At 43.3% G+C, this 27205-nt stretch overlaps 1 protein-coding gene across 3 annotated transcripts in view; it reads right to left on the reverse strand.

Moving 5' to 3' along the window:
* Window positions 1–4913: 4913 nt before the first annotated feature.
* RAB40B (RAB40B, member RAS oncogene family) overlaps window positions 4914–27205 on the reverse strand; it is a 62470-nt gene continuing 40178 nt past the window's right edge. Inside the window, exons 1-6 of one of the 3 annotated variants that reach the window (XM_048818020.1) lie at window positions 25125–25185; window positions 19195–19718; window positions 16966–17026; window positions 14111–14188; window positions 9164–9386; window positions 4914–6040 (exon numbers count right to left, since the gene is read on the reverse strand). In XM_048818020.1, coding sequence (XP_048673977.1) covers window positions 5769–6040; window positions 9164–9386; window positions 14111–14188; window positions 16966–17026; window positions 19195–19247 — 687 coding nt within the window. In that variant the 5' untranslated portion in view covers window positions 19248–19718; window positions 25125–25185 and the 3' untranslated portion in view covers window positions 4914–5768. Of the gene's footprint in view, window positions 6041–9163; window positions 9387–14110; window positions 14189–16965; window positions 17027–19194; window positions 19719–20695; window positions 22107–25124; window positions 25186–27205 lie in introns of those variants that run through there. The other 2 variants (XM_048818021.2, XM_048818018.2) reach the window with 2 other exon arrangements.

The raw sequence follows: 27205 nt of genomic DNA on the forward strand, positions 1-27205 counted from the left end.
CAATCACTGCCTATTTCAATTTTATTATTATTCTTTTGTAACCACTGCCTGGCTTTTTGTTATTGTTATTAGCTATTACTATTGAGTTTTTGTGTGTGTATTACAGAGGATGCAAGCTACCTGTCTGCTGCTGAAATAGCTACAGCTGAGGATGTTCAGGGCAATACATTTAAAAAGAGGAAGAAGGGAAAACACTGTTTTGCTTGGCTGATCTCAGTATATTTATTATTCCATACCCCCCCAAAAAAAAAATGAAAATACTGTTACTAAGTAAGGCCCTGATCCTTCAATGACTTTTGCACATGCTTAATGTTATGCACTGAATATTCCCAAAACAAAGCCACTGTGTGTAAAATGGGACTGCTCACAGTCCATAACATTAAGCATGTACCTGAGTCTTTGAAGAGTCAAGGCCTGAGACTATAAAGTCAAGCTCTCAAAAGTTAGACAATGCCAGAATCAAAGTGGCATGGGCATGTGGTCTCCTTGTGTAGTCTTACACTTACATGCTCATGTACTAATTTTTCCACAGGGACTCAGCCTCATTCAGCAGTCAGGATGAACAGTACTTACTGAATGAGTGGCCACGCAAGATTTATTTTTATCTTTGTCATGCACTGTGAGGGCCCAGGCCTTATTGATTACACTCTAAATTCTGCCAGTTGGCTGCAGCCACAAAGGACCATTATACTAGTTGGGGATCACCTGAGCACAGGGACATTCTGTCCACATACTCTTTTTCTCAACAATGTCCCATACACAGGAGTTCTTAGCTGGCCAAATCCACTGGCTTTATGATTCCTTTGTACTGACAGAGAGGCAGAGTAGAAATCTGATCCTGAGGACCCATATTTAATTTTATACACTCCTATTTGTATCTTTTCTTGCTATGCCATATCAGCCCCCTTGCTGTGTAATGTATGCACTCTGCAGTACCAGGGAAGCCTTTACCAGGAACATGAGAAGTGAGATGAATTTTCATCCCTCTTATCGAGAGGCTTTGGCTACCATTTGCCCAAGAGGTCCACATTTAGGGAGTGCCTTTTGGACCCCCAGCTTCCCATGATATCCCCAAAAGAACTTTTTATCATCTGTGACCCTTCCTTTACAATGTGCTCTATGGTAGGCCTCTCCTTACAGACCATTCTAGAGCTACTAATGCAGAATCGGACTGCTTACAGGTTTGGTGGTGGTAGATACAGAAAATCTATTACACCATTTCTCTAAAAACTGCACTGACTACCTGTTCATTTTCAAGTGCAATTCAGGATGCCTGCTTTGATCTTCAACATCCTGTGTGGTTTGAGCCCTGTCTCTTTGGGAGGCTCTCTCTCCCCCTGTGTATTGCCATTGTTGAGATCTCCTAAGGAAAAGATGTTCTCGGTGGATGGCCCCCAACCACCGTATCCTCTTCCCTCCACCCAGCAACTACTCAAACTGTCTGTTAGTGTTTATGGCCTGGTGTAAGGTCTATCAGCCTCATGTTTGTCTCTGGGGTAGGATGAAGTTGGATAAGTGGGTGTGTAATGTAATTTGAGAGGTTAGGTAAAAGTCTTTTGTTTTTAAGAGTTATCTATGTTAAATATCATACAGGCACCCGGCAAAGTTGAATTGGTTGCATTTTATACATTTTTGAATAAGCATGCACTGTGAAGCAAAGAACCTCTCTCTGCCTACTAGCCAGCACACCCTGTCTCCTTGAAATTACAGTTGGGAGGTGGAACAATAGCGAAATCCTCTCCTTAAGCGCTCTAGCTTTGCAGAGGGAAAGAGACACACACAAGAAGACACACCTCATACAGCTAAGGCTATTGAATGTCCTGGAAACACCCTTTCTTTGGAACACCCTTTCTTTGGAATAATTAAGACAAGTATAAAGTTTGCCACAGAACAAAAACTGAACTTTGCTCTTTTGTGGCTAATTTTCTCTTTGGCATCCAACTGCAGACACACCCTTGAGCAAGTCAATGTTTTTCCTCTCACCAAACAGGATCTTATCTTTCCTTTTTCTTTTTCTTTTTTTTTTTTTAAGTAAATGAAGAGTGAGCAAAAAAGTTCTCGTCACCCATGTTTTGGGAAACAATTTCTTTATAGTTGAAGGGAAAGAATTTGTATAGGACAAAAGTACGGAATTTTGTGAGATCTGAAAAAAGAAAAGGAGTACTTGTGGCAACTTAGAGACCAACCAATTTATTTGAGCATGAGCTTTCGTGAGCTACAGCTCACTTCATCAGATGCATACCGTGGAAACTGCAGCAGACTTTATATATACACAGAGAATCTGATGAAGTGAGCTGTAGCTCACGAAAGCTCATGCTCAAATAAATTGGTTGGTCTCTAAGGTGCCACAAGTACTCCTTTTCTTTTTGCGAATACAGACTAACACGGCTGTTACTCTGAAACCTGTGAGATCTGAGTTCCTCTGTCCCAGACTTGGTGCCATCTAGAGCAGGCATGTTACTTAACCTTCTTGGGACTCAGTTCCACAGTTTGTAAAATGGAGATTATAATACAACCTACCTGATAGGGTTGCAAGGCTTACTCAGGGTTTGTAAAGTGCTGAGAAATCCTTAGTGGCAGACATTAAAATATGTTATAAATAACCTGTTCCCCCCCGCCCCAGCCTCTGTGGTCTGTCATCATTTCTCATTATGTTCTCCAACAAATTCAGACTGTAAGCTTCTGGGGACAAGGAACTTTTTTAAAGGTTGTCTATAAAGTGACATGCACACTACATAATAAAAATGCCACTACATAAAATAATAATTATCTTTGATAGTTTGTGGAGGCAGGATTCTGCCATCACTAGTATTTAGCTTCCCCCCCCCATCTAATGTAATCAAAAAAGAGAATTTCTCTTTTTTTTTTTTGCCCGCCTATAGCATTTAATTGAAAATTGTATCTCCGCTATAGAGTTTTATTGAAGGGTTCAAAAAAAAAATCCACCTCAGGAAAAAGTTATTTTCTATTAAATTGTGTAGATGAAATAATTTCTACAGTATTTATCAGTTCCATCCTTATTAAATTATGTAGAACTTTTCCATAACACCATGCTCAAAGAGTATAGTTTTGGACATCTAGCGAGCAGTTTGAACCTAGTAGCAGTGAACCTATTGGAAGCAGGAATAGGTCTTAGAATGTGGATGATTGTTATTGATTTGAGACAAGACAGCCTGTTGTATTAGGTATGGAAGCTGAGAAAATTGGTTCTAGGCCCAGCACTGCCATATTTCCTTTGTGAAATTGGTCACATCAATTTGGCCAGGGATTTTCTTTTTAAATGTATCCACTACATTTGAATGATCAGTCTGAGCTACCTAGATCATGATTTTCAGAGGTGTTGAGCACCTGTGTCTTCCACTATCTTTTACTTCAGTTGCAGGTGCTCAGCATCTCTCAAAAATCAGGCATCTCAAGTTGTGGATATTTAGATTTAATGGACCCTTTGGAAAATGTGGACCTTAACCTGACTCTTTTTCTCTATCTGTAACATGAGTAAAAAATAGCGAGCTACCTCACAAGGGTATTGTGGTAGTAAAGTCAGCAGAACACTTTGAACATGTACAGCACTATTATTAAAAGCCATTCCCTTCCCTCCAACATAGAAAGGGTCATGCTTTTCACATTGTTTCTATATCAATAAGGTCAGTGCTTTTTTGCACTCTCTTGAAACAAATTTAATTGAGCCAGTAGAGCAATATTAAAAACATCTACTATATAAATATTTAAAGTATCTTTTTGATCACAAGTTGATATATACAGTTTAAGAATGCAACAGCACATATTGTTTATGTACAGTAATTAAAAACTACAATGAGAGATAAGTGATCTATTACCAATTCAGATAATGCTTTAAACTGATCCCCTGAAATAAACACACCATTAAAGATACAAGTATAAGTCAGTTGTACTGCTTACCATTTAGGGTTTGCTTAGGGCATTTGGCTTTACATATCAAATCTTATTCTGGAAAATGATCTCACAGTCCAAACTTTCCACTTCCCTCTTGGGCTTGTTTGTTTAGCCCTTATTTATTCTGAGGAGTGAGGGCAGAGATGGAAGGGGGTGCAGTGTTTCAGTATCCAACTATAAATTAATTTGGTGTTTTTAAGAGAATGAAGATTTTACACTTTTACTATTGGACCACAAGTAAAGAATGCCAACTTGAGGGAGAGTCAGAGCTAATAATAACCCAACTGATCTGCTTTGGTACTAAGAGTTCTAGCAGAACTTGCTCTGCCTTTGCAAAATGGAGACTTTGCTTCTATCCACATGCCTGCTTTGAGATGCTCTGCTTCTGGCTTCACCTGCAAGGATCATTCAGAAGTAATGATTCTCAAAAAGAAAACAAAAAAAAGAGAGGGTGGGTGATCACCCCCCAATTTAATCTTTATAACAGAGCCCCACTGTACTTGAGTGATCTTCTAACACATTTGCATCTTATCATTTATTAATCTTTTTGTTGTGCATAACCTACTGAGCTAGAATCCCAGTATAGCCTTGGCATTTTGTACCTGATAGACTTGCACCACTAGTGGTCTGTTGCTATGGAGATGTAGGGACATCTATGATGATTCAGAACTATTGCTACTGCAAGATGTTACCAAATTACATTTCAACAGAGGCACTTGTAAATACTGCAGGGAAGCTACCTACATACCACTCTCACCAAAGGTGCTGGAAATTGGTGTTATCACTCCTCTGCGTGTCAATGAGCCCAGGAACACGGTGCCACACCATTTCCATCACTTAGACACCTTTCCCCACAAACTGAGGATTTAACTCATACTGCTTTTCAAAATTTCTTATGCCACTTTTGAAGATTATGCTGTCAGAAGGGCATCCCCATGATCTATGAAACAGCCTCGCCATAAAAGGAGGGCAAGCCACCGACTGAAGAATAAAGAACAGGCTTTGTTTTTCCAGGAACATTTATTTTTAAATAATATTGTTCTTTCCCTATAAAGCAGCTCTTCAGTCACATTCCTCTTACTGTTGTTGCAACTATTGTCTTTGGCATTTTCTTCTTAGAACTACACTTTGTAGAACATCTGGTACAAAAAATGTAGATTTACAGAAAAATAAGAATATAAACCACAGATTAATCCCCAGAAGTATTAAATAACATAGCAAAAACTTTATCAAATCTGTTTCATACACTTAATGGACAAAAACATGTTGTGCATAATATTCTATATACACATTTGCAGCTTAGTTAAATTAGTGCTTCGAGGTTACCAAGGAAGTTGTACAAAAAATAATCATATCCACTACTTCAATAGTACTAGAATGTCTCACCATTTGTAAAGTTTCAATGTATACAATACATTGCATTTAAAAAAATCTTTGCTTGAATCTACAAACTGACACACTAATTTTTGCCTATTTGCAAATAAAGTTTGTGATAAAACAGATTTTTATCTAGTGAATTACACAAGTCACTTCCAAGATCTATTGTAATTAACAACTTAATAAAATGATAATTATTCCCTTTATAAAAAACACACATCTCAAAACACGAGCATTGTGCACAACAAAAATTCCAATCTAAAAGTCCAAAAGCAAAGTGTCACATCCACTTCTGTTGCACAGAACACATCATTCATTCCAAAGCAGCATTGTTATAGTGAGCACACTGTAAAATAAGTCTTTCCTTATTTTTGTCAATGTCATGTGATACACGGAGCATGCTCAGCTATTCAACAGGACTCCCTGTGTTCAAGGCTCCATGTGAGGAAAGTCAACCTTGTTTTTCAGCCACATCAGGTTTAGGAAATTTTACAACTGTTTCTTGTACAATTTTTTGGTGGGCTCTGTGGGGGACGGATGATTTTAGCTTTCTTTAGGCTGTTCCTTTTGTTGTTGTTGCTGGCAGTGAGTGAGTAGGAGCGTCCATGCATCATCCTGGCATTAAGGCCGTTGGCCATAGAGAAAGATTTTAGATGGCTTCGTAAGGCAACAGGGAGCGGGAGCTTGTCGACAAGATGCACAGGGGTGCATGAAACTATGGCACGGCAGCAGAGATCTTGCAGATTCAGTACTTTAAAAAACAAACAAACATATTATAATACATAGTATGCTTTTGTCAGCCATATGGTGGCAGCACACGCAGTATCATGCGTGTCCATTGTACTTTTAAAACCAATCCTCTCATTTTTCCTCTCTTTACAGTTCATTATACCCTTCCTCCAGTACTAGATACTTGCCCATAACACTAACCCGCCTTACAGAATAAAGGCCCCGTCTCACAAGCCCTACACACATGGAACTTTCATTGGCTTCAATAAGAGATCTTGCAAAATTATTCCCCTCTCCCCCAAGTTGGATAGACCAAGAGTACCATTTTCAAAAATACCTCAGTAACTTTCAGAATAGCAGTCGTGTTAGTCTGTATTCCTTTTCTCAGTAACTTAGAAGCTTAAATGCCATTTTCAAAAATTACTTTCTTTTCAGTTTCATTGAATGTCAAAGATTTTGAAAACTTTTACCCCAACTCTGCCTAACACTCATACTGAACTCTCATTGCACTGCTTTCCACTCAGCTGGAATCCCATCTGAATAGCAAGACTATTCTTTGAAGCTTTGAATCTCTCACTCTGGTACCCTTATTTCATCTAGAACTGGAGGGAATCATTCAAGCTCATAAGTAAATGTTACTGGTTAAATTATACTACAAACTCCAGCAAAAGACAACTTCAATCTATGTTTTTCAAAAAATTAAATTATCTGCATATTAATTGCTCAGAGCCAGGAAATACATTTTATTTGGATAAATCACTTGTTGGCATTTGGCAAGGAAAGAATTAATGTTGGAAGTGATTAATATTTTTACTCCCACACCCCTACCCCCCCTCAAATGCTTCCTGAGACCAGAGGTGAAAGTAAGCTGGTACGGTCTGGTACGGTGTACTGGAAAGAGCCAGTAAACCATACCGGACTGGCTTCCCCAGGTGGCGATTTAAAGGGCTTGGGGCTCCCTGCAGCATCTGGTGCTCCAGGCCCTTTAAACTGCTCCCAGAGCCGCATTGCCGGAGCCTCCAGGTAGCGGAGGCAGCCGGGAGCCCCGGGGCTCCATTGGCGATTTAAAGGGCCCGGGGCTCCGCTGCAGTAGCAGCAGCCGGGAGCCCTGGGGCCTTTAAATCACCACTGGAGACCTTGGCTACCGCCACTACGCCGGGGACACTGGCAGCAGGGCGGTAGCAGTGGCCAGAGCCCCAGGCCCTTTAAATGGCCCCCGAGCCCCGGGGCTCCCAGCCACGTCTGCAGTTGGTAGCTCCGGCGGTGATGTAAAGGGCCCAGGGCTCCCAGCTGCCCGCAGCCAGAGACTGGGGCCCTTTAAATCTCAATTTAAAGATCCCGGAGCTCTAAAGGCTCCGCCTCTTCTGGTTGAGGCCATGCCCCTTCTGGTCAAGGCTCCGCCCCCTGCTAAGGACTCCAGCATACCGGTAAGTCCTTTAAATTAGTTTCACCCCTGCCTAAGACTTAAAGCTTAGGAAAGACTGCATCTAGTACAAACTCCTAAAAACTCTACTCCCTGCTCCACAATTTTCTACAGAATACAAAAAAGTGCCATTATATGAGGCTGCCGCTACAACCCATTCATACATCTCCAGGCTTTTCTTCAGAGATTGGGATAATTTGGGATTCAGGCTCTGGTGCTCTTGTATGATTTTTGGCATGTCCGATGCCTTTTTTTAAGGCTGTGAGGAATATTCTTGTCTTACTGCTTAAGTGAATAAGGAGTGTAATACTGCACAAATCAAAATAAACCTACACCAGTTTGTTAATCTAGTTTTTGGTAGGGTACCTACTTAAGTTAGGGAAATATAAACCTTCTTCAAAGCCAGTAAGTCCTTTTAAAAAACACTTACATTTTGCTACAATTTGTACCAAAAAAACCCATCCAATTTTTATTCCAATAAAAAAACCCTATTTAGATATCCAACAATTAGGTCAACTGAGCCTATTTTCATTTAAAAAAACAGTTATTTGTACTCTATGATCCAGTTTTTCCATTAACCATTTCCATGCTTTTTATCTTGGAATCAGCTGAGGTGAGTCATCTACTAATGTACCTGTTCCAAAAATTACTTTGTTAAAGCATAAACTGTAGTAATCCTCAGACAGAGTCTGATCCTGCAAGATGCTGAGCATCCTCAATTCCCATTGACTTCAAATGGAAATAGAGGGTGCTCAGCACCTTGCAGGATCAGACCTATACAGTCTGATTGCTATTAAAAATGAATCATATAAGCCAGTGACTCAATTAAATACTTAATAGATCCAAATTAATCAGTAGATGGCTGTCACTGCACAATTATTTTCAGATGCTTTTAAAAAAAGCTTGTAACAAGAAGTTCATCATAATGAAGTAATGAGAATACAGAATTACCATACTTGATTAAACTAATGGGTCTCTCAAGTCCAGTAACATCTCAGCAACAGCTGCCACTACCAAATGCTTCTGAGTAAAATGCAAGAAACCCTCCATTAAGTAACTATGGGATTAGCGGTCTCCAAGGAACGTTTCCTCCTTACCTCCAGTAAACGGAGGCTGTCTTAAGCCCTGAAGCATGAGGGTTTATATCCCTTCCAAAACATTTTTTAAAGTATTACTGTAACAACTATGCATATTCATATTATTCCTAAATAATCTCTTTTTGAATCTTGCTCAGCCCTTGGTCTCAGTAATATCCTGTGGCAATGGGTTTCACAGGCTAATTTTGCATTCTCTGGGGAAAATATTTCCTTTTACCAGAACTGAATCTGTCACCTTTCAGTTTATTGAATGTTCCCTTGAATTATGAAAGGGTGAACAGAAGCTCTCAATTTAATCTTCCCTAAATTATTCATTATTTTGTACACTTATCACATCCTTACCTCTTATTTAGGGTAAAAACAAAAACACAAATTTTTTCAGGTTCTATTCACCTTGTTTCACTGTCAGCATGTGGCATTTAAGGAAAGATCAGCTAATAACATTGTTAGCAAACCTGGTCTCTTTACATTTTTATTTAACAAAAATAAATTAATAAAGCATTTAAGGTACATGTCTCAAGGTTTTCAGCTTTTCACTATTACTTTTAAGACTTTCAGAGGTTCAGTCTGACAGTTCTAAGAGTAATGAAGAAGAATGAACAAATGCATATTGTGTTTTGCCTACCCTTGTTTGGCCTCCAGAGCCGGTCCATCCCATGTCTCATTAACACTATCCTTGCCAGCTCAGTAAAAGACTCTGTGATGTTAAAGTTACAAAGTGGGCTAACTTCAAAAAAAGTCATGCCTAGTCTCTCGGCATAGGCTTGTGCTTGTTCAGTGGAGACTTGACGCTTGAAGGCTAAATGAAGGCGATTTCCAACCAGGATTTTAGGTACACCAGGAGCATGCTGAGTGAAGAGAAGCAATAACAGATTAGTGTTATAACCCTTCACCTCATCCTCCAATAAAATACTGTAAGCTTTTCACAAAGATTCAGAAACAATGCTGTACTCATGAAGCATGTCAAGTCGCAAGAGGATGTATGACATGATGGAAAAGTAAGCATACTTACTGTGACGTTGCACTCCATATGCTTTATGAAAATATGCTTATGAATGTGAATATGATGCAACTGGAATATGCTTTATGCAAATGGTCTCTTGTAAGGTATCATTACAAAGCTTATAATCTATTGAGTGTGTTCATCCTATCTATTTGCATGTATTATTTCTATGTCTGGAGTTAGGAGAATAAGATATAAACTTGTATTACTGATGTAACCAAATTAAGTGGAAGCCATTAAGGGTGCTTCAGAATCAATGACCTGTAAATGGCTCTGTTTACTTGCAAACCTTCCTGTGTATGTGTGGGCCAGCCCAGGAAGAATGGAGGCTGGGTCTCACAGTGACATGTGATTATGTCACATGATGCTGGAATCCATCTTAATCCTTGTACTTTTCCGTTGATGAGGCGGGGGTGGGGACAAGCACCCACAAGATTCCTGCCTGTGCCAAAGCTATAAGAGGGGGTGGGTGGAGCAGGACAAAAGAGGCTGCCAGTCATGAGAAAACCCCTGCTTACCACCTGAGATGTCTGCTGGAACGAACAAGGACTGTACCAGGGGAAAGGACTGGGCCCAGACTAGGAAGGAGTCTTGTCTGTGAAAGAAGCTTATTAGAACATCTTTGAGGGTGAGATAGTACCTGTAATCAGTTTCTAAATATATAAGGCTTAGACTTGTGTGTTTTATTTTATTTTGCTTTGTGACTTAGGGTATGTCTACACTTGCAGAGTTTTTGAGCTGTAAGTTTCACCGGTGATAGGGAACTGGTGAAAGAAAAGCACCGGTTTGTGTACTCACTTAATTCCTCAGGCATCAGCAGGGACAAAAGTAATTCCAGACACTTACTGATACAGGGCTGGGGCCGGTGCCTCAGGTGGAAGGGGCGGGGCTGGGGGTCAGCATCCCCCAGCCAGCCCTTCCAGGCTGCCTGGCCCGCACCGCCCAGGGCTCCAGTGGCGATTTAAAGGGCCCTACTGCAGCAGCAGCATCCAGAGCCCCGGGCCCTTTTAAATCGCCGGCCCTGGGGCAGCTGCACCCTTTGCCCCGCCCCCGCCCGTCGGCGGCTGAGGGGAGGCAAAAGGGGCAAGGACATTAAAGCGCTGCAGTGTCCTTTGCCGCAGCAGCACTTTAATGTTGCTGCAATCCCCCGCCATGCCCCCATCAGTGGCCCTCCTGGTAGGGGGGCCGCAGCAATGCTAACGCCGATGGGGGGTCGCAGCAATGCTAACGCGCTGCCACGGCAAAGGACCATCCTTAAAGCACTGCTGCGGCAGCACTTTAACGTCCCTGCCCCTTTGCCTCCCCTGTCAGTGGCCCTGCCAGTACGGACCCTACCAGCAGGGCCACCGACGGGGGAGGCAAAAGGGTCAGGAAGATTAAAGCGCTGCCACGACAGGGCTTTAATGTGGACTGCGTATGGGCTGGTGCGGGTTCTTACCAGTATGCCGTACCGGCCCGGACCAGCTCACTTTCACCCCTGGGCGTCAGAGTTTTTACACTAGCAGCACTTCCGTCACCAATGAGAGCAACGCTGTAGGGCAGCTATCCCACAGTACAGCTCTCCAGAGGTCTTGTGGGAAGGGGGGGCTGAGCGGAAGGCATTCTGGGTCCCTGCTCAGTGCCCTGTGCTGCCCTGCTTCATGTCCCAGAAGCCCCATTACTTCCTTGTTTATTTCATGGCATTTTTTTAAAAAAACCCTGCTGTCTGGCTTCTTTCCCCACCATAAGCTACAAGCAAAAGGACAGGGACTTTTAAATATCCCGGGGCTTACAGCGGGAGGAGCAGATGTCCGTTTATCTGGCATCACAGCAGCGGAGATGCTGGCTAGAGTGGTCACTTTTGGAACTGTGGGATATCCTTCGGAGGTCAAAAGGTGTTTACGCTGGTAGAATGTGTCTTCACTTTCACAACAGCACAAAAAGAACAGCAGTAAGAGCTGTATGTCTCCCATGAAGGTGGTTTTCTTTTTGAGGTGAAACTCAGAAGTTTCACCGCAAAAAGTCATTAACAAGTGTAGATGCTCCCATGGTTTTAGTGCAAAAAAGGGACATTTTGCACTTTAAACGGCAAGTGTAGACATAGCCTAACTTTGTTCTGGCTGTTATTACTTGAAACCACTTAAATCGTACTTTTTATACTTAATAAAATCACTTTTGTTTATTAATAATCACTTACTCTGGGTTTAATACCTGGGGGAGCAAACAGCTGTGCATATCTCTCTAGCAGAGATATAGAGGGCGCACAATTTACAAATTTACCCTGTATAAGTTAATCCGTTTTATTCTGTATACATTTGGGGTTTGGATCCCACTGGGAGCTGGGTGTCTGGGTGCTGGAAACAGGTAACCTGATGAGCTATTTTTAGTTAACGTCTGCAGCTCTGGGGGCGTGGCCCAGACCTTGGGTCTGTGTTGCAGCCAGCTAGCGTGTCTGGTTCAACAAGGCATGGTTTTGGAGTTGCAAGCTGGCATGGAAAATGGGCTCTGAGGTAATTTCAGCACATCAAGTGACAGTCCCAAGGGGATCTCTGAGACTGAACCTGTCACACTCATATCTATAAGAGACTGGGTTGGGAGGAGAAATGAAGGGACTATGCTTAGTTCTTGGGAAATGGGGCGGTAGTTATTTTGTCCCATCCTTGAAACCCGTCTTTTCTCAAAGCTTCCTCATTCAGTTTATTACAGAGAACAAACATTATAAATGTTCATTGTTAAGCTGCTTCTTTAAAAAACATAAGTACTGTATCTTCATGGCTAAATTCAGGACAGAATGATCTCTTTTGGGGGTATATCGACATTGCAGAGAGGGTGTATGATTGCAGCACATGTAGGCATACCCAAGCTAGTTTTAATCTAGCTAGCTCATGTTCCAATAGCCATGAAGCTTCTTCAAGCCCACCTGGGACTCTGGGGTGGCTGGCCTTCACTGAAACCTGTGCTGCCACAGTTTCACTACTCTCAGTATTCAAGCTAGCTATCTTAAAGATAGCTCAGATTAGTGGAATACTGTGACATTTTTAGTCAGGCATGCAATTCTACACTTGCATGGAAAATGGCATTTCCTCTATTCGGCACTGGTGAGGCCACAACTGGAGTATTGCGTCCAGTTTTGGGCCCCCACTACAGAAAGGATGTGGACAAACTGGAGAGAGTCCAGCGGAGGGCAACAAAAATGATTAGAGGGCTGGGGCACATGATTTACGAGGAGAGGCTGGGGGAACTGGGCGTATTTAGTCTGCAGAAAAGACATGTGAGGGGGGATTTGATAGCAGCCTTCAACTACCTGAAGGGGGGGCATTTCCAAAGAGAATGGAGCTAGGCTGTTCTCAGTGGTGGCAGGTGACAGAACAAGATGCAATGGTCTCAAGTTGCAGTGGGGGAGGTCTAGGTTGGATATTAGGAAAAACTATTTCACTGTGAGAGTGGTGAAGCACTGGAATGGGTTACCTAGGGAAGCGGTGGAATCTCCATCCTTAGCGATTTTCAAGGTCAGGCTTGACAAAGCTCTGGCTGGGATGATTTAGTTGGGGTTGGTCCTGCTTTGAGCAGGGGGTTGGACTAGATGACCTCCTGAGGTCTCTTCCAACCCTTATCTTCTGTGATTCTACGACCCTCCATGTGGCGTGACCTCGCACAAAAGGTGCACACAAGGTTATGATGTGCGGAGGATACAATCTTGTTCAACATGGTGTCCTCCATGCACACTTGGGTGCCCGACAGAGGCATCCCTTGGGCACACCATGTCCTGGGACATGCAATGCATGCCTTGCATACACAGACAGCACGTCATGGCTCAGATATGTCAGATTAGATATTTTTCTAAAAAAAATGCTCTAGTTCAAACAGGAATTAATTCAGAGAAGTTCTATGACCTGTGTCATGCAGGAGGTCAAATGAGATGATCAAAGGAATCCCCTCTGGATTTAGAATATGTAACTCTATGAACTAGGAGTGTTGACAAATAGTATTATTATTACAGTATCAAAATCCCACATCACATGTGCGGGACCTTTTAGGTCCATTTTCCTCTTTTACAGAATATATATTTTCACATTATACAAGTAAACTGCTTTTAATTTAAGACAGTTTGCATGTATCAGAGAAGTAGTCACTTGCATTCAAAAATCCAAGATAGTCTTTTGAGATCTTTGGATTAAATGCACTATAACAGTGCTTAAGGCTTTATAAATAGTGACTTAAACCTCATAATCCCCATATGAGATGGGAAAGCATTTTTTTTCATAAGAGGAAACTGAGACAGAGGTAAAGTGATTTGCTTAGGTAACACAGAAAGTCTGTGGCAAAAGTGGTCACTGAATCTAGGAATCTTGATCTCCATCTCCATTTTCTTCATCTAGAATTGACATCTTTTTAAATAAGTGGGCAGTTCACTTGTTTGTTACAGTCTAAAAGTATAACAAAAATACAAGTCTGTCATCTTGGATTCCTGTAATGAATTCTGACTGCAGTTACACAGTATAAACCAGTAACTGGAAAACACCACGAGCAAAACACATGCTTAATCACTAATCTTGTTATACATAAGTGATGTTCTAGGATACATCTTACCTCATCTATCTCCTTTATCCATCGATCAATACCATCAAATGACCAGCGATTTGTAATGTCATATACCAGTATCACCCCCTATGTGAAAGAATATTAACATGAATATCACTTAACATATACAAAATGCATAATACATAGTACTACCTCACTCTATCACCATTCTATTATCTGTATCAGGATTATGGGGTTTACAATCCTGCCAGATGCTGCGTGCTCCCTGAGTGGAGTGGAATCTCACAGCATCTTCCAGAATCAGCACCTTTGTCCCGATCTAGAACTGGGAATGGAAGGGAGCATGGAGGGTGGGAAGCATTTAGCAACTTGCAGGATCAAACCCAGATTCATCAGTTTGTGGTCAATGTTAATTCAATTATAAAACCAAATTATGAACATGTTTGGGTGATGTATACATCACAAGTAACACAGACATATTGCTTCCAGTTACACTGTATAGTGTCCAAAAGCTAAGGGCCTCAAATTCTATGGAGATCCAAATACCTCACTAGCAGAAGTAATCAATGCACATTATCACTGTTTACAGCAATACTTTTAGGAGCCTACCCCATGTTTTCAACCTGCAGCTAATGAATTGATGTGTCAGAATGCAAAAACACTAAATATAATGTAGCTGCACAAACATCTGAGTCTGTGGTAATAAGTTTCAAAGTGGTAGCCATGTTAGTCTGTATCAGCAAAAACAACAAGGAGTCCTTGCTAATAAACTGGATTTATAATTTCCCCCAATTCTTGACTAAATTCCATTAACTATTTATCCTTCTAGTTACACAAAATTTGAGAAAGTTTAGCATATAAAGTCCACTTGGACATTTGCTTCTTAACTAAAACTCCCATTACTTCTAGCTTTTACTGCAGCCTCTATTCAGAGGTGTAATGATAAGTAGGACTGCATATGTCTGTAGAGCACATACATTCTGCTCCCTCTTTTGGTTGAGATGTAGTGGTTGCTAGAGGGCAGTATTAGGCATGTAATAATTCCTTAAGAGCTCCTCCCTTTCTTACTGTAGCTTCAGATTGTGGCATCTTGTTAGGCCTGATACTCTCCTTCTCAATGAAGACAGCAAAATTATGAGAACTAGGACATCAACATGAGCATGAAACTTACAAAAGTACTTTATTTATACAGCACATTTATTTATATATATATATTTTATAGCAGCCAAAGGTGGATCTGGCATTTTAGAAGAAACTCCCATTCTTCTGAAATATACAGCTCCAACCTCAAAGAACTTACAATCAAAGCCCTTAATCCTGCCAGGGGAACCGTGCAGGCAGAACCCTGCATCCAGATGGAGTCCCACTGATGTCAATGGGGACTCATCTGCATGGGTCTTGCAGGATCAGGCCCAAGTTTAGATTTTATTATCCTGGCTTGTTGCATCAACACTATGGAGTGGGGAGGAAGGCCAGTGTTTACAGCAATATGATCAGGCAGTGACTCAGGTCAGGCATATAAAAATCATGATGGTTCAATAGTAGTATTTTTTTAATTTATAATTATTATTTATTTGCCTTGTGGCTATTGTGGAAGGAGTGAGCCTTGGGGGATTTAAATGAGGAAAAGGTGGCAGATTAGAAGACCAGAAATGGAAGGGCATTCTATGGATGGGGCAGCACAGAGAGTGTTGTGGGGGAAGCAGATGAATGGTGCATCAAAACTGGCATTGAAGTTGTGGTAGGAGGGGCAATGTAGTGCAATAAAATATTTTGGATGGCCAGACAGACAGCTCAGAGCTATAGAGCTTTCTGGAGCTACAGCTACAGCTCACTTCATCTGCTCATGCTCAAATAAATTGGTTAGTCTCTAAAGGTGCCACAAGGACTCCTTTTCTTTTTGCGAATACAGACTAACACGGCTGCTACTCTGAAAACTAAACAGAGAGAGTCTGAGGAAAAAAACAAAGATAAGTTAAAGCAGACTAAGGACCTGATTATCTCCTATAGCATAAAATCCTACGCAATATAATGACATTCTGCTACAGCAAGTCATACCTTCCCTTTTGGGATCAGTTTCCCCTCTTTTGGCATTAGCTAATCTTGTTTTGCATGCTATGCAAATTTACAATCTTCTTATAATTTCCCCTCTTTTAAGCACACGCTTAAATCCATTCCTATTCAACAAAGCACTTAAGCATGTGGTTAACTTTAAGCACATGCTTTACCGAATAGGGACGGACTGCTGAAATACAGTCTAGAAGTACAAGTCCCTAGTGCAGTGATTCTCAAACTTTTGTACTGGTGACCCCTTTCACATAGTAAGCCTCTAAGTGCGACCCCCCCAAATAATTAAAAACACTTTTTAATATATTTAACACCATTACAAATGCTGGTGGCAAAGCCAGGTTTGGGGTGGATGCTGACAGCTCACGACCCTCCATGTAATAACCTCGCAACCCCCTGAAGGGTACTGACCCCCAGTTTGAGAATCCCTGCCCTAATGCTTGAGCTAAAGGGAAAGTTACTTTAGCTTTGGGCAATAACAGACTATTGTAGTCACTGGGGCTTCCTGGGAGGAGTAAGACATAAGATTATGCATCAAGTCAGTGTATTACACTATCATTTCCTAAGTTTAGTCTTGTTCTTCATTTATTTAATAAGAAAGTAAAAGATACTGTCCCTTTCCTGAGATTGCTCTCATTTCTTTCCCCCCAGAAAACACTGTGTTGTATTCAGGAATATTACAGTATCTGTGTGCTAATTTACTTTATACAGTGAACTCTAAGAGCCAGTGTAATAAGGTTCACTACTCTTGTGATATGTCTTTACCAGCTCTACATTTATTCATCCATCCATCCACCAGCAATTATACATTACAATGAAGACAGCTTTGAGCTTACCTGAGCACCTCTTGAATAGGAACGAAATATGGTGCAGAATCTCCCTTGTCCTGATGTATCCCTAAACAAAATAAGTTTTTATTAAGAGAAGCAGGGCAACTTCTTACGTTAAGAGTTAAATATTAGCAATTTATACACACACCAGCTCATACTAACTGGACAGCATCAATCTCTTCCCATCTGTTAAGCAGTAGCAGTCACCAATACACATAAGAGCTTTTCAGCGCTCTGCAGTTATTTACACACTAACTTGCTTTCTGTGTTAGTGTTCTACCCCTTGCTCTAAAACAGGGGTTCTCAATCTTCATGGCACCATGACCCTCTTCCGATATCAAAAATTACTACACAACCCTAGGACGGGGGGCCTGAAGCCTGAGCCTGCCTGATCTCCACTGCCCTGGGTGGGAGGGCCAAAGCCCAACTCCATTACATCCATTCTGTGTTAGGCCATGTCTACACTATGAAAGTACTCCGATTTTACAGAATTTTTGGGAACACATCATATAAAGTCGAGTGCATGCGTCCACACTAAGCACATTAATTCGGTGGTGTGCATCCACAGTACCATGGCAAGCATTGACGTTCTGAGCAGGGAACTGTGGGTGGCTATCCCACAGTTCCCGCAGTCCCCACTGCCACTGGAATTCTGGGCTGAGCTCCCAATGCCTGATGGGGCCAAAAATCTGTCACGGGTGGTTATGGGTAAATGTCGTCAGTCAACCCTCCCTCCCTCCGTGAAAGCAACAGCAGACAATCATTTCGCACCCTTTTCCCTGGATTGCCCGAGCAGACGCCATAGCACAGCAAGCATGGAGCCCGTTCAGCTCACTGCAGCAGTTATAACCATGGTAAACACCTGGTGCATTATCATGCAGTTTATGCAGAACCAGCACCTGACAAACCAGGTGAGGAGGCGACGGCAGCGTGGTGATGAGGACATGAACACAGATTTATCTAAAACCACGGTCCCCAGAAATTGGGAGATCATGGTGTTACTGGGGCAGGCTCACGCCGTGGAACGCCGATTCTGGGCCTGGGAAACAAGCACAGACTGGTGTGACCGCATAGTGTTGCGGTTCTGGGATGATTCCCAGGGGCTCTGAAACTTTCACATGCATAAGGGCATTTTCATGGAACTTTGTGACTTACTTTCCCCTGCCCTGAAGCACAAGAATACCAAGATGAGAGCAGCCTTCACAGTTCACAAGTGAGTGGCAATAGCTCTCTGGAAGCTTGCAAAGCCAATCAGTCGGTAATCAATTTGGAGAGGGCAAATCTACTGTGGGGGTTGCTGTGACGCAAATAGTCAACACAATCATTGAGCTGCTGCTATCAAAGGTAGTGACTCTGGGAAATGTGCAGGTCATACTAGATGGCTTTGCTGCAATGGGATTCCCTAACTGTGGGGGGGCCAAAGATGGAACCCATATCCCTATCTTGGGACCGGACCACCAGGGCAGCCAGTACACAAACCGCAAGGGATACTTTTCAATGGTGCTGCAAGCACTGGTGGATCACAAGGGACATTTCACCAACATCAACGTGGGATGGTCGGGAAAGGTTCATGATGCTCGCTTCTTCAGGAACTCTGGTCTGTTTAAACAGCTGCAGGAAGGGATTTACTTCCCAGATCAGAAAATAACTGTTGGGGATGTTGAAATGCCTATAATTATCCTTGGGGACCCAGCCTACCCCTTAATGCCCTGGTTCATGAAGCCGTACACAGTCACCCTGGACAGTAGCAAGGAGCTGTTCAACTATAGGCTAAGCAAATGCAGAATGGTGGTAGAATGTGCATTTGGACGTTTAAAGGGTCACTGGCGCAGTTTACTGACTCGCTCAGACCTCAGCGAAACCAATATTCCCATTGTTATTGCTGCTTGCTGTGTGCTCCACAATCTCTGTGAGAGTAAGGGGGAGACGTTTATGGAGGGGTGGGAAGTTGATGTAAATCGCCTGGCCGCTGAATACGCGCAGCCAGACAGCAGGGCGTGCTGCACATCAGAGAATCTTTGAAAACCAGTTTCATGACTGGCCAGGGTACTGTGTGACACTTCTGTTTGTTTCTCCTTGATGAAAACCCGCCTCCTTGGTTGCCTCTAAATTCCATGTGAGCCAACCGCCCTCCCGCCTTCAATCACAGCTTGCTTGCAAAGGGAATAAAGTCACTGTCGTTTACAAAACATGTATTCTTTATTAATTGATTATAAAAATAGGGAGATAACTCACAAGGTAGCCTGGGTGGGGTGTGGGAGGAGGGTAGGAGGGAAGGAAAAGTCCATTTTAAAACTTCTTGAATGACAGCCTTCTGTTTCTTGGGCTGTACATTGGGGTGGAGTGGTTGGGTGCCCGGAACCTCTCCCCCCGGCCCCACGTTCTTGGGTGTCTGGGTGAGGAGGCTATGGAACTTGGGGAAGAGAGAGGGTGGTTAAACAGGGGTTGCAGCGGCAGTCTGTGATCCTGCTGCCATTCATGAACCTCCACCAGATGCTGGAGCATGTCCGTTTGATCCTGCAGTAGCCCCAGCATTTCCTCATGCCTCCTCTGATCTTCCTGCCGCCACCTCTCCTCATGTTCATCGGCCACTTTCCTGTACTCTGCTATTGTGTCCCTCCACACACTCTGCTGAGCTCTGTCAGTGCAGGACTACTGCATGAGCTCAGAGAACATTTCATCACGCATGCGTTTTTTTCGCCGCCTTATCTGAGATAGCCTTTGGGACGGAGGAGGGAGGCTTGAAACATTTGCAGCTGCTGGAGGAAAAAAGGGAGTGAAGTATTTTAAAAGATACATTTTACAGAAAAATGGCTATAGTCTTTCAGGGTGAACAACACTATTCACATTACATAGCACATGTGATTTTGGTACAAGGTCGCATTTTGCATCTTATATTGAGTGCCTGCAGCTTTGGTGTTAGAGATCACACACGCAGGGCCGGGAAACAGAATTCGGCTTGCAGGCGGCCATGGTAAGCCATAGTCTTTCGGCTTCTGCAACCTTCATATCAGCAGCACCCTCCTCTCCCATACCAAGCAAAGCACGTTGAGTTGGCCATTTAGTGCTGTGGTTTTCCTGTTAACATGCGGCAGCAGAAACCAAACTAACCCCCCTCATACAATTCTCTGGCATGATCGCTTTACCCCTCCCCCCCACCACGTGGTTGGTATCAGGAAAGATCCCTGCTAGTCAAATGCAAACAGCTCAGTGCCAATGCCCGCCCTCTCCCGCCCCACTGCGTGGCTAACTGCGGGGAGGATTTCTTTTCAGCCCCAGGCAAACAGCCCAGTAGGAGCGGCCACCTCTGAATGTCCCCTTAATTAAATTCCCCTATTTCAAACAGGTTACCATGAACGATATCACTCTCCTGAGGATAACACAGAGAGATAAAGAACAGATGAATGCCAGCAAACACTGGGACCACACGCTGCCAGGCTTTGTCATGCAGTACCACCAGATTACTTGCTACTAGCATAGTGTGGTAAAGTGTCCTACCCTGGAGGACGGAATAAGGCTGCTCTACCCAGAAACCTTCTACAAAGGCTTTTAGAGTACCTCCAGGAGAGCTTCATGGAGATGTCCCTGGAGGATTTCCGCTCCATCCCCAGACATGTTAACAGACTTTTCCAGTAGCTGTAGTGGCCACGAATGCATCCCAAGTCCTCAGGGGAACTTAATCATTCAAAAACGCTTCCTTTTATAACATGTATTATATTTTAAAAGGTACACTCACCAGAGGTCCCTTCTCCGGCTTCGTTGGGTTGGGAGGGTATTTCAGTCAGGATGATAAAAAGATCCTGGCTGTTGGGGAGAATGGTGTGCTGTGTGCTCTCCTCAAGCTCGTCCTCCTCCTCATCATCTTCCCCGTCTGCAAAATCCTCTGGCATAGCGGAGAGTACCCCATCATCGGAGTCCACAGACAGGGGTGGGACAGTGGTGGCGCCCCACCCCACCCCCCCAGAATTGCATGCAGCTCAGGGTAGAAGCAGCATGTCTGGGGCTCTGTCCTGGAGCGTCCGTTTGATTCTTTGGTTTTCTGGTACGCTTGTCTGAGCTCCTTAAGTGGCACTGTGTTGCGTCCCTGCTGTAGCCTCTGTCCCTCATGGTCTCGGAGATTTTTTGAAATGTTTTGACGTTTCGTCTTTTGGAATGTAGTTCTGATAGCACGGATTCCTCTCCCCATACAGTGATTAGATCCAGTACCTCCCGTTTGGTCCCTGCTGGAGCTCTTTTTCGATTCTGGGACTGCATGGTCACATGTGCTGATGAGCTCTGAATGGTCACCTGTGCTGATGAGCTCGCCTGGCCAAACGGGAAATGAGATTCAAAAGTTCCTGGGGCTTTTCCTGTACACCTGGCGTGGCCAGTGCATCCAAGTTCAGAGTGCTGTCCAGAGCGGTCACAACGGTGCACTGTGGGATAGCTCCCGGAGGCCAACACCTTCGAATTGCGCCCACACCAACCCTAATTTGAAACGGTGATGTCGATTTCAGCGCTAATCCCCTCGTTGGGGAGGAGTACAGAAATGGGTTTTAAGAGCCCTTTATGTCGAAAAAATGGCTTCGTTTTGTGGATGGGTGCAGGGTTAATTCGATGTAACCTGCTAAATCTGACATAAACTCATAGTGTAGACCAGGGTACTTATATTACCTCCCTCTCCGCATTACTGTAGTGTCTGAGCACCTTAGAATCTTTTGTTTATTTATCCTCCCAACACCTCATGAGGTCGGAAAGCATTATTATCCCCACTTCACAGATGGGGAAGTGCGGCAGAGAGCAACTAAGGTTACGTCTACAGTATGAAATTATTTCAAAATTATTCTATTCGAATTTTCAGAAGCTATTTTATACATTCGGTCTTCTGTGTCCCCACTAAAGCGCGTGAATTTAGCGGATTGCGTCCACGATACCAAGGCTAGCATTGAATGTCGGAGAGGTGCACTGTGGGTAGCATGCACATAGCTATGGCAGACAATTGTTTCGTGCCTTTTTGGCATGCAGACGCCATACTGCTTTCAGCAGATGGTGCACCGCTGCTCTCCTGCTACTATGAATCCACCTCTCCAGCTCAACTCTGCTCGGCTACTGTGAACCAAGCAGCACAGCTTCTGCCGCCAACTCTGCTCTCCTGCAATTGCCATGCTTCCGAGCTTCTCCATGTTGTCTGTCCTGGGTTCCCACCTCCCTGAAAGCCACAGAAGACAACCATTTTCAGCCTTTGTTCAGCTACCATGAACCAAACAGCATAGCTTCCCCTGCCACTCTAATCTCCTACGTTTTGCACCCTTTTTCCAGGATTACCCATGCAGGAACCATAGCCATGGAGCCCGATCAGATCTCCACTACAGTTTTGACCATTATAAATACCTCACACATTATCCCTATCTTGGCCCCGGAACACCGGGGCGGCCAGTACATAAACTGAAAGGGGTACTTTTCCATGGTGCTGCAAGCACTGGTGGATCACAAGGGACGTTTCACCAACATCAACGTGGGATGGCCAGGAAAGGTACATGACACTTACATCTTCAGGAACTCTGGTCTGTTTGAACAGCTGCAGGAAGGAACTTACTTCCCAGACCAGAAAATTACTGTTGGGGATGTTGAAATGCCTATAGTTATCCTTGGGGACCCAGCCTACCCCTTAATGCTATGGCTCATGAAGCCATACACAGGCACCCTGGACAGTAGTAAGGAGTAGTTCAACTATAGGCTGAGCAAGTGCAGAATGGTGGTAGAATGTGCATTTGGACGTTTGAAAGCGCGCTGGCGCAGTTTACTGACTCGGTTACATCTCAGCACAACCAGTATTCCAATTGTAATTGCTGCTTGTTGTGTGCTCCACGATATCTGTGAGAGTAAGGGGGAGACGTTTATGGCGGGGTGGGAGGTTGATGCAAATCGCCTGGCCGCTGAATACGCGCAGCCAGACACCAGGGCAGTTAGAAGAGCACAGCAGGAAGTGGTGCGCATCAGAGAAGCTTTGAAAACCAGTTTCATGACTGGGTAGGGTACGGTGTGAGAGTTGTATTTGTTTCTCTTAAAGTTACCCACCCCCTATATATATATGAAAGGAAATAAAGTCACAATTGTTTAAAAACCATTCTTTATTATTTGTTGCACAAAACATTGAGAGAAATCAGAAGCTAGATGGGGGGAGGCTATTGGGTTAGGGGGGTGGAGGAGGAGGGAAGGACAAGTCCAGAAACCAAATCACAATTTAGGATATGCCAGCTTTCTGCTGCTTGTGCAATCCTCTGGGGTTGACTGTGTTGGTCCCTGTAGCTTCCCCACCCCCACCCCATGTTCTTGGGCGTCTGGGTGAGAAGGCTATGGAACTTGGAGAGGAGGGAGGGCAGTTATTCAGGGGCTGCAGCAGCAGTCTGTGGTCTTGCTGCCTTTCCCACATTAGATCCACCATACAGCGGAGCATGTCAGTTTGCTCCCCCATAAGCTTGACCATAGCATCCTGCCTGCTCTCATCGAACACGTCCCTCCTCTCTTTGTATTCATGTAACGCATCACGCGACTCTGCAATTCTTTGCCTCCACATGTTCAACTGGGCCCTATCAGTGCGGGAGGACTACATGAGCTCGGCAAACATGTTGTCCCGAGTTCGCGCTGGGGACGGAGTAGATAGGGGCCACATTGAAACATTTGCGCCTGCTGCAGGAGGAGAAAAAGGGAGGGTAGCATTTTAAAAGATACATTTTAGAGAACAAAGGGGACACTGTTTCTCAGTGAAACAGGCAATTCATAGTACACAGCACATGTTCTTTCTGTACAAGGTCTCATTTTGCCTCTTATACTGAAGTGCCTGCCACTTTGGTGTGAGTAAGCCATCACATGCAGCCAGGCAACAGAATTCAGCTTGCAGGCAGCGGCCAGGCAACAGAATTCAGCCTGCGGGTTCTCTGGGATGATCGCTTCACACAACACCCTCCTCCCCCCGCACCACGGGGCTCCGATGAGGCTCTGAGCAGGGATGAGCCCTTTAAACTAAACGCGAACAGCCCAGAGCAGCTGGGTTTCCCCCCACCCCGCACGGCTCCAATCAAGCTGTCACTCACCAGAAGTGTCTTCTCCAGGGTCATGGTCCGGGAGCATGCTTTGGGAGTAGGGGGAGGCTATTGGCTCCAACGTTAAGAACAGTTCCTGGCTGGGGGGAAAACAGATTCCCCACTTGCTGCCGTGTACTGTCCTCCTCCTCGTCATCCTCACTCCGTGCTACTCCCCCCTTGTAGGTGTCCACAGACAGTCGTGGGATAGTGGTGTCGTCACCCCCCATAATTGCATGCAGCTCACGGTAGAAGTGGCATGTATGGGGTTGTGACCCAGAGCGCCCGTTCACCTCCCTGGCTTTTTGGTACACATGCCTGAGCGCCTTGATTTTTGTACGACACTTTTCTGTGTCCCTGGAGTAGCCTCTTTCCGTCACGGCCCTAGAGACTTTAGCATACATATTTGCATTTCTTTTTTTGGAAAGTAGTTCTGCCATAACAGATTTGTCTCCCCAACATGCAATGAGATCCAGTACCTCCCGTTCAGACTGGGAGCTCGTCTGCAAATCCGGTACTACGTGGTCGTCTGTGATGGTGGACTGTGCTGATGGTCACTTGTGCTGATGGTGACCAAACAGGAAATTCAAAAGTTCCTGGTGCTTTTACTGCCTGCCTGGCTAGTGCATCAGAGTTCAGAGTGTTGTCCAGAGCGGTCACAAGGGAGCATTCTGGGATAGCTCCCAGAGGCCAATATCGTCGAATTGTGTCCACAGTACCTGTAACCCGGAACTGCGATCTTGATTTTAGCGCTACTCCACTTGCCGAGGTGGAGTACAGAAATCGGAGTAAAGACCCTTTAAATCGAAAAAACTGGTTTGGTCATGTGGACAGAACCAGTTTTATTTCGAGGTAACTCGGCTAATTCTGAAATAACCGCGTACTGTAGACCAGGCCAGGTTACAAAGGAAGCCTATGACGGAGCAGGGAATTGAATCCAGATTTCCCAAGTCCTAGGCTAGCGTCCTAACCACTAGACCATTCTTCATCGCTTTGCTAGGTACTTTCAGAGTGCAGAAGATATTACCTGCCTTGAAGAGTTACAGTCCACTGACTAATATTGTTTAAAAGGCACTGAGGAAGAACAATGGAACAAACACTTACCACAGCTGTAGCTTTATTCGACGGCCATCCAGAAGTATTGTCGTCGTCTTGTAATCAATACCTGGAAAATAAATTTTGTTTAGAGTTAGAATCTTAGACCTACAGAATTAAGTAGAGTCTGGATATTTATATCTTTAAAAGAAGTTAACAGCAAGGAAAAAATACTTCCATTAGTCCAATATGTATGGGTCAAACACATTCTGTGGATTTGAAGTTATGGAGACCTCTCAAAGCTTAGAAAAAAGTAGTCAGAAGTGGCTATGAGGCTGTGGGTGGCACTACAAAAACCCACCATAATGCAAGCTAGCATCAGTGCTCTGAAACACTGGGCTTGGGTACTACATCTACAAAGCACACAGTTAAGGACCTTAAAAAAAAAAGTCCCTAAAATACAACAGATCTTTCAAATTCAATTTTTAAACATTCTTTACAAATATGTAACAGTCTGACCACTGAGCCAAACCATGCAGTAGCACTGGTAAATGCACTTCTCAAGTGTCCTCTAAACGTTTGGCTTTGTTGTAGGTCAGTCATTTCCTATTTAATTCAACATGCTTATTCAAGAATTTCCCTAAATCAGTGACAAAGGTGGACACTAGCTCTGAGAACTTCATAAATATGAGTCAAGTCACATTCGGGTAAGACTAAAGATGATATATTTTATTACCTGAAGGCAAAGTACTAGGTAAGCAAAACAAAAGACTGAAAAGAAGGAAAAATGTGTTGCTGTGGAAAAAACAAACATTCAGGGAATAGGGTTTTATCACAGCTGAAATCTTCAGTTCAACTGAGATGAAGTGCATTCTCTATGAAGTTATATTACATATTTCTGATTTATAAAAGCCTACCTAGATACCATTTTGACCTGCTCTAACAGGTCAGAACCCTGGCTGTGCAAGACTATGTAGGAAAAATAAACTAAGGTATGAATTTAGCTTGTGTATACGAACAGCTAATAACAGAATCTGAACGTCTTTACAGTTAGCATTAGTCACTGTGATGTGACTTTTAGAATGAAAGGCAAAGGTTTTTGTTATGAATCAGAAACAGCATGAAACCATAACAATGAGACCAACAGATGTCAATTGTGTGGTTGTAGAAGTCTAATGTTCTTCTGAATGAATAATGTTCTTCTACGGAATAGCTTTGTCTGGCTTCAACTTTAAGAATATACAACCTGAAATCTATTTCTATGGAGTAGAAGGAAATGAATGAAGCTGTTAGAGCAAAGGGTACAGTTCGTGTCAAGAGCCTACTATTAGTGCAAGCAACAATAAGATAATTTGTTTCTTCAGCTTCCTATTACAGAATAAGGATTACAGAAGAGCTCTACATAATTTCTACTGAACCAATCTGCATTTATTAGAAGACAAGAAAATAAATCCTTTAACTCTGCTGGGAGCAATATCTAAGTTTTGGTTTTGCTTTTTTAAAGAACAACATTTTAATTTGTTGTAAGTTCTAAACTGTTATGGCTCTGGCCCAATTTGTGAAAGAATGTACTTGAACTCCAAGTCACACTTTGGAGTAATTATGCCTTATTAGTATTTACATTCGCAAAACAGTAAGAGAGTCTGGAACAGTAATTATAATATATCTGCGATGGAAAATTCAAGTGAAGCATATCATTCACAAATGTGAGTATCAGACAGGGTCATTGACAGAGAGACAATTAAGGACTCAATTTGGGAAGGTGTTTAATGTTAAGCATGTGCTTACATACCTTACTGGGACATACAGCTGAACAATTTCTTTGAGGTAATTATTTGTGGGAAACTTATACCTTTCTTTTTGTAAATCATACTTTAACTGCTCCCAATTTCAATTAACATTTATTAGTAACTATTCACTGGGTAGCTTGGAACAACATTTTTCAACCAATGGGTTGTTTGTGCTCAACTGTTCAACTTGAATACTGTATTTACTATTTGTGGTATGTGAGATCACCTAAGATACACTATACTGTTTCTGATCCTTGGCTGGATGGCAAACTTTTAAATAAAAGGGAGAGGGGGAAAAAAATCAGATAACTAGTGAACACTCCTGTTTGCACACAAATGCCCTTGCTCACATGTAAACAC

This window comes from Caretta caretta, chromosome 14 (genome assembly GCF_965140235.1).
Source record: "Caretta caretta isolate rCarCar2 chromosome 14, rCarCar1.hap1, whole genome shotgun sequence".
NCBI lineage: Eukaryota > Metazoa > Chordata > Testudines > Cheloniidae > Caretta > Caretta caretta.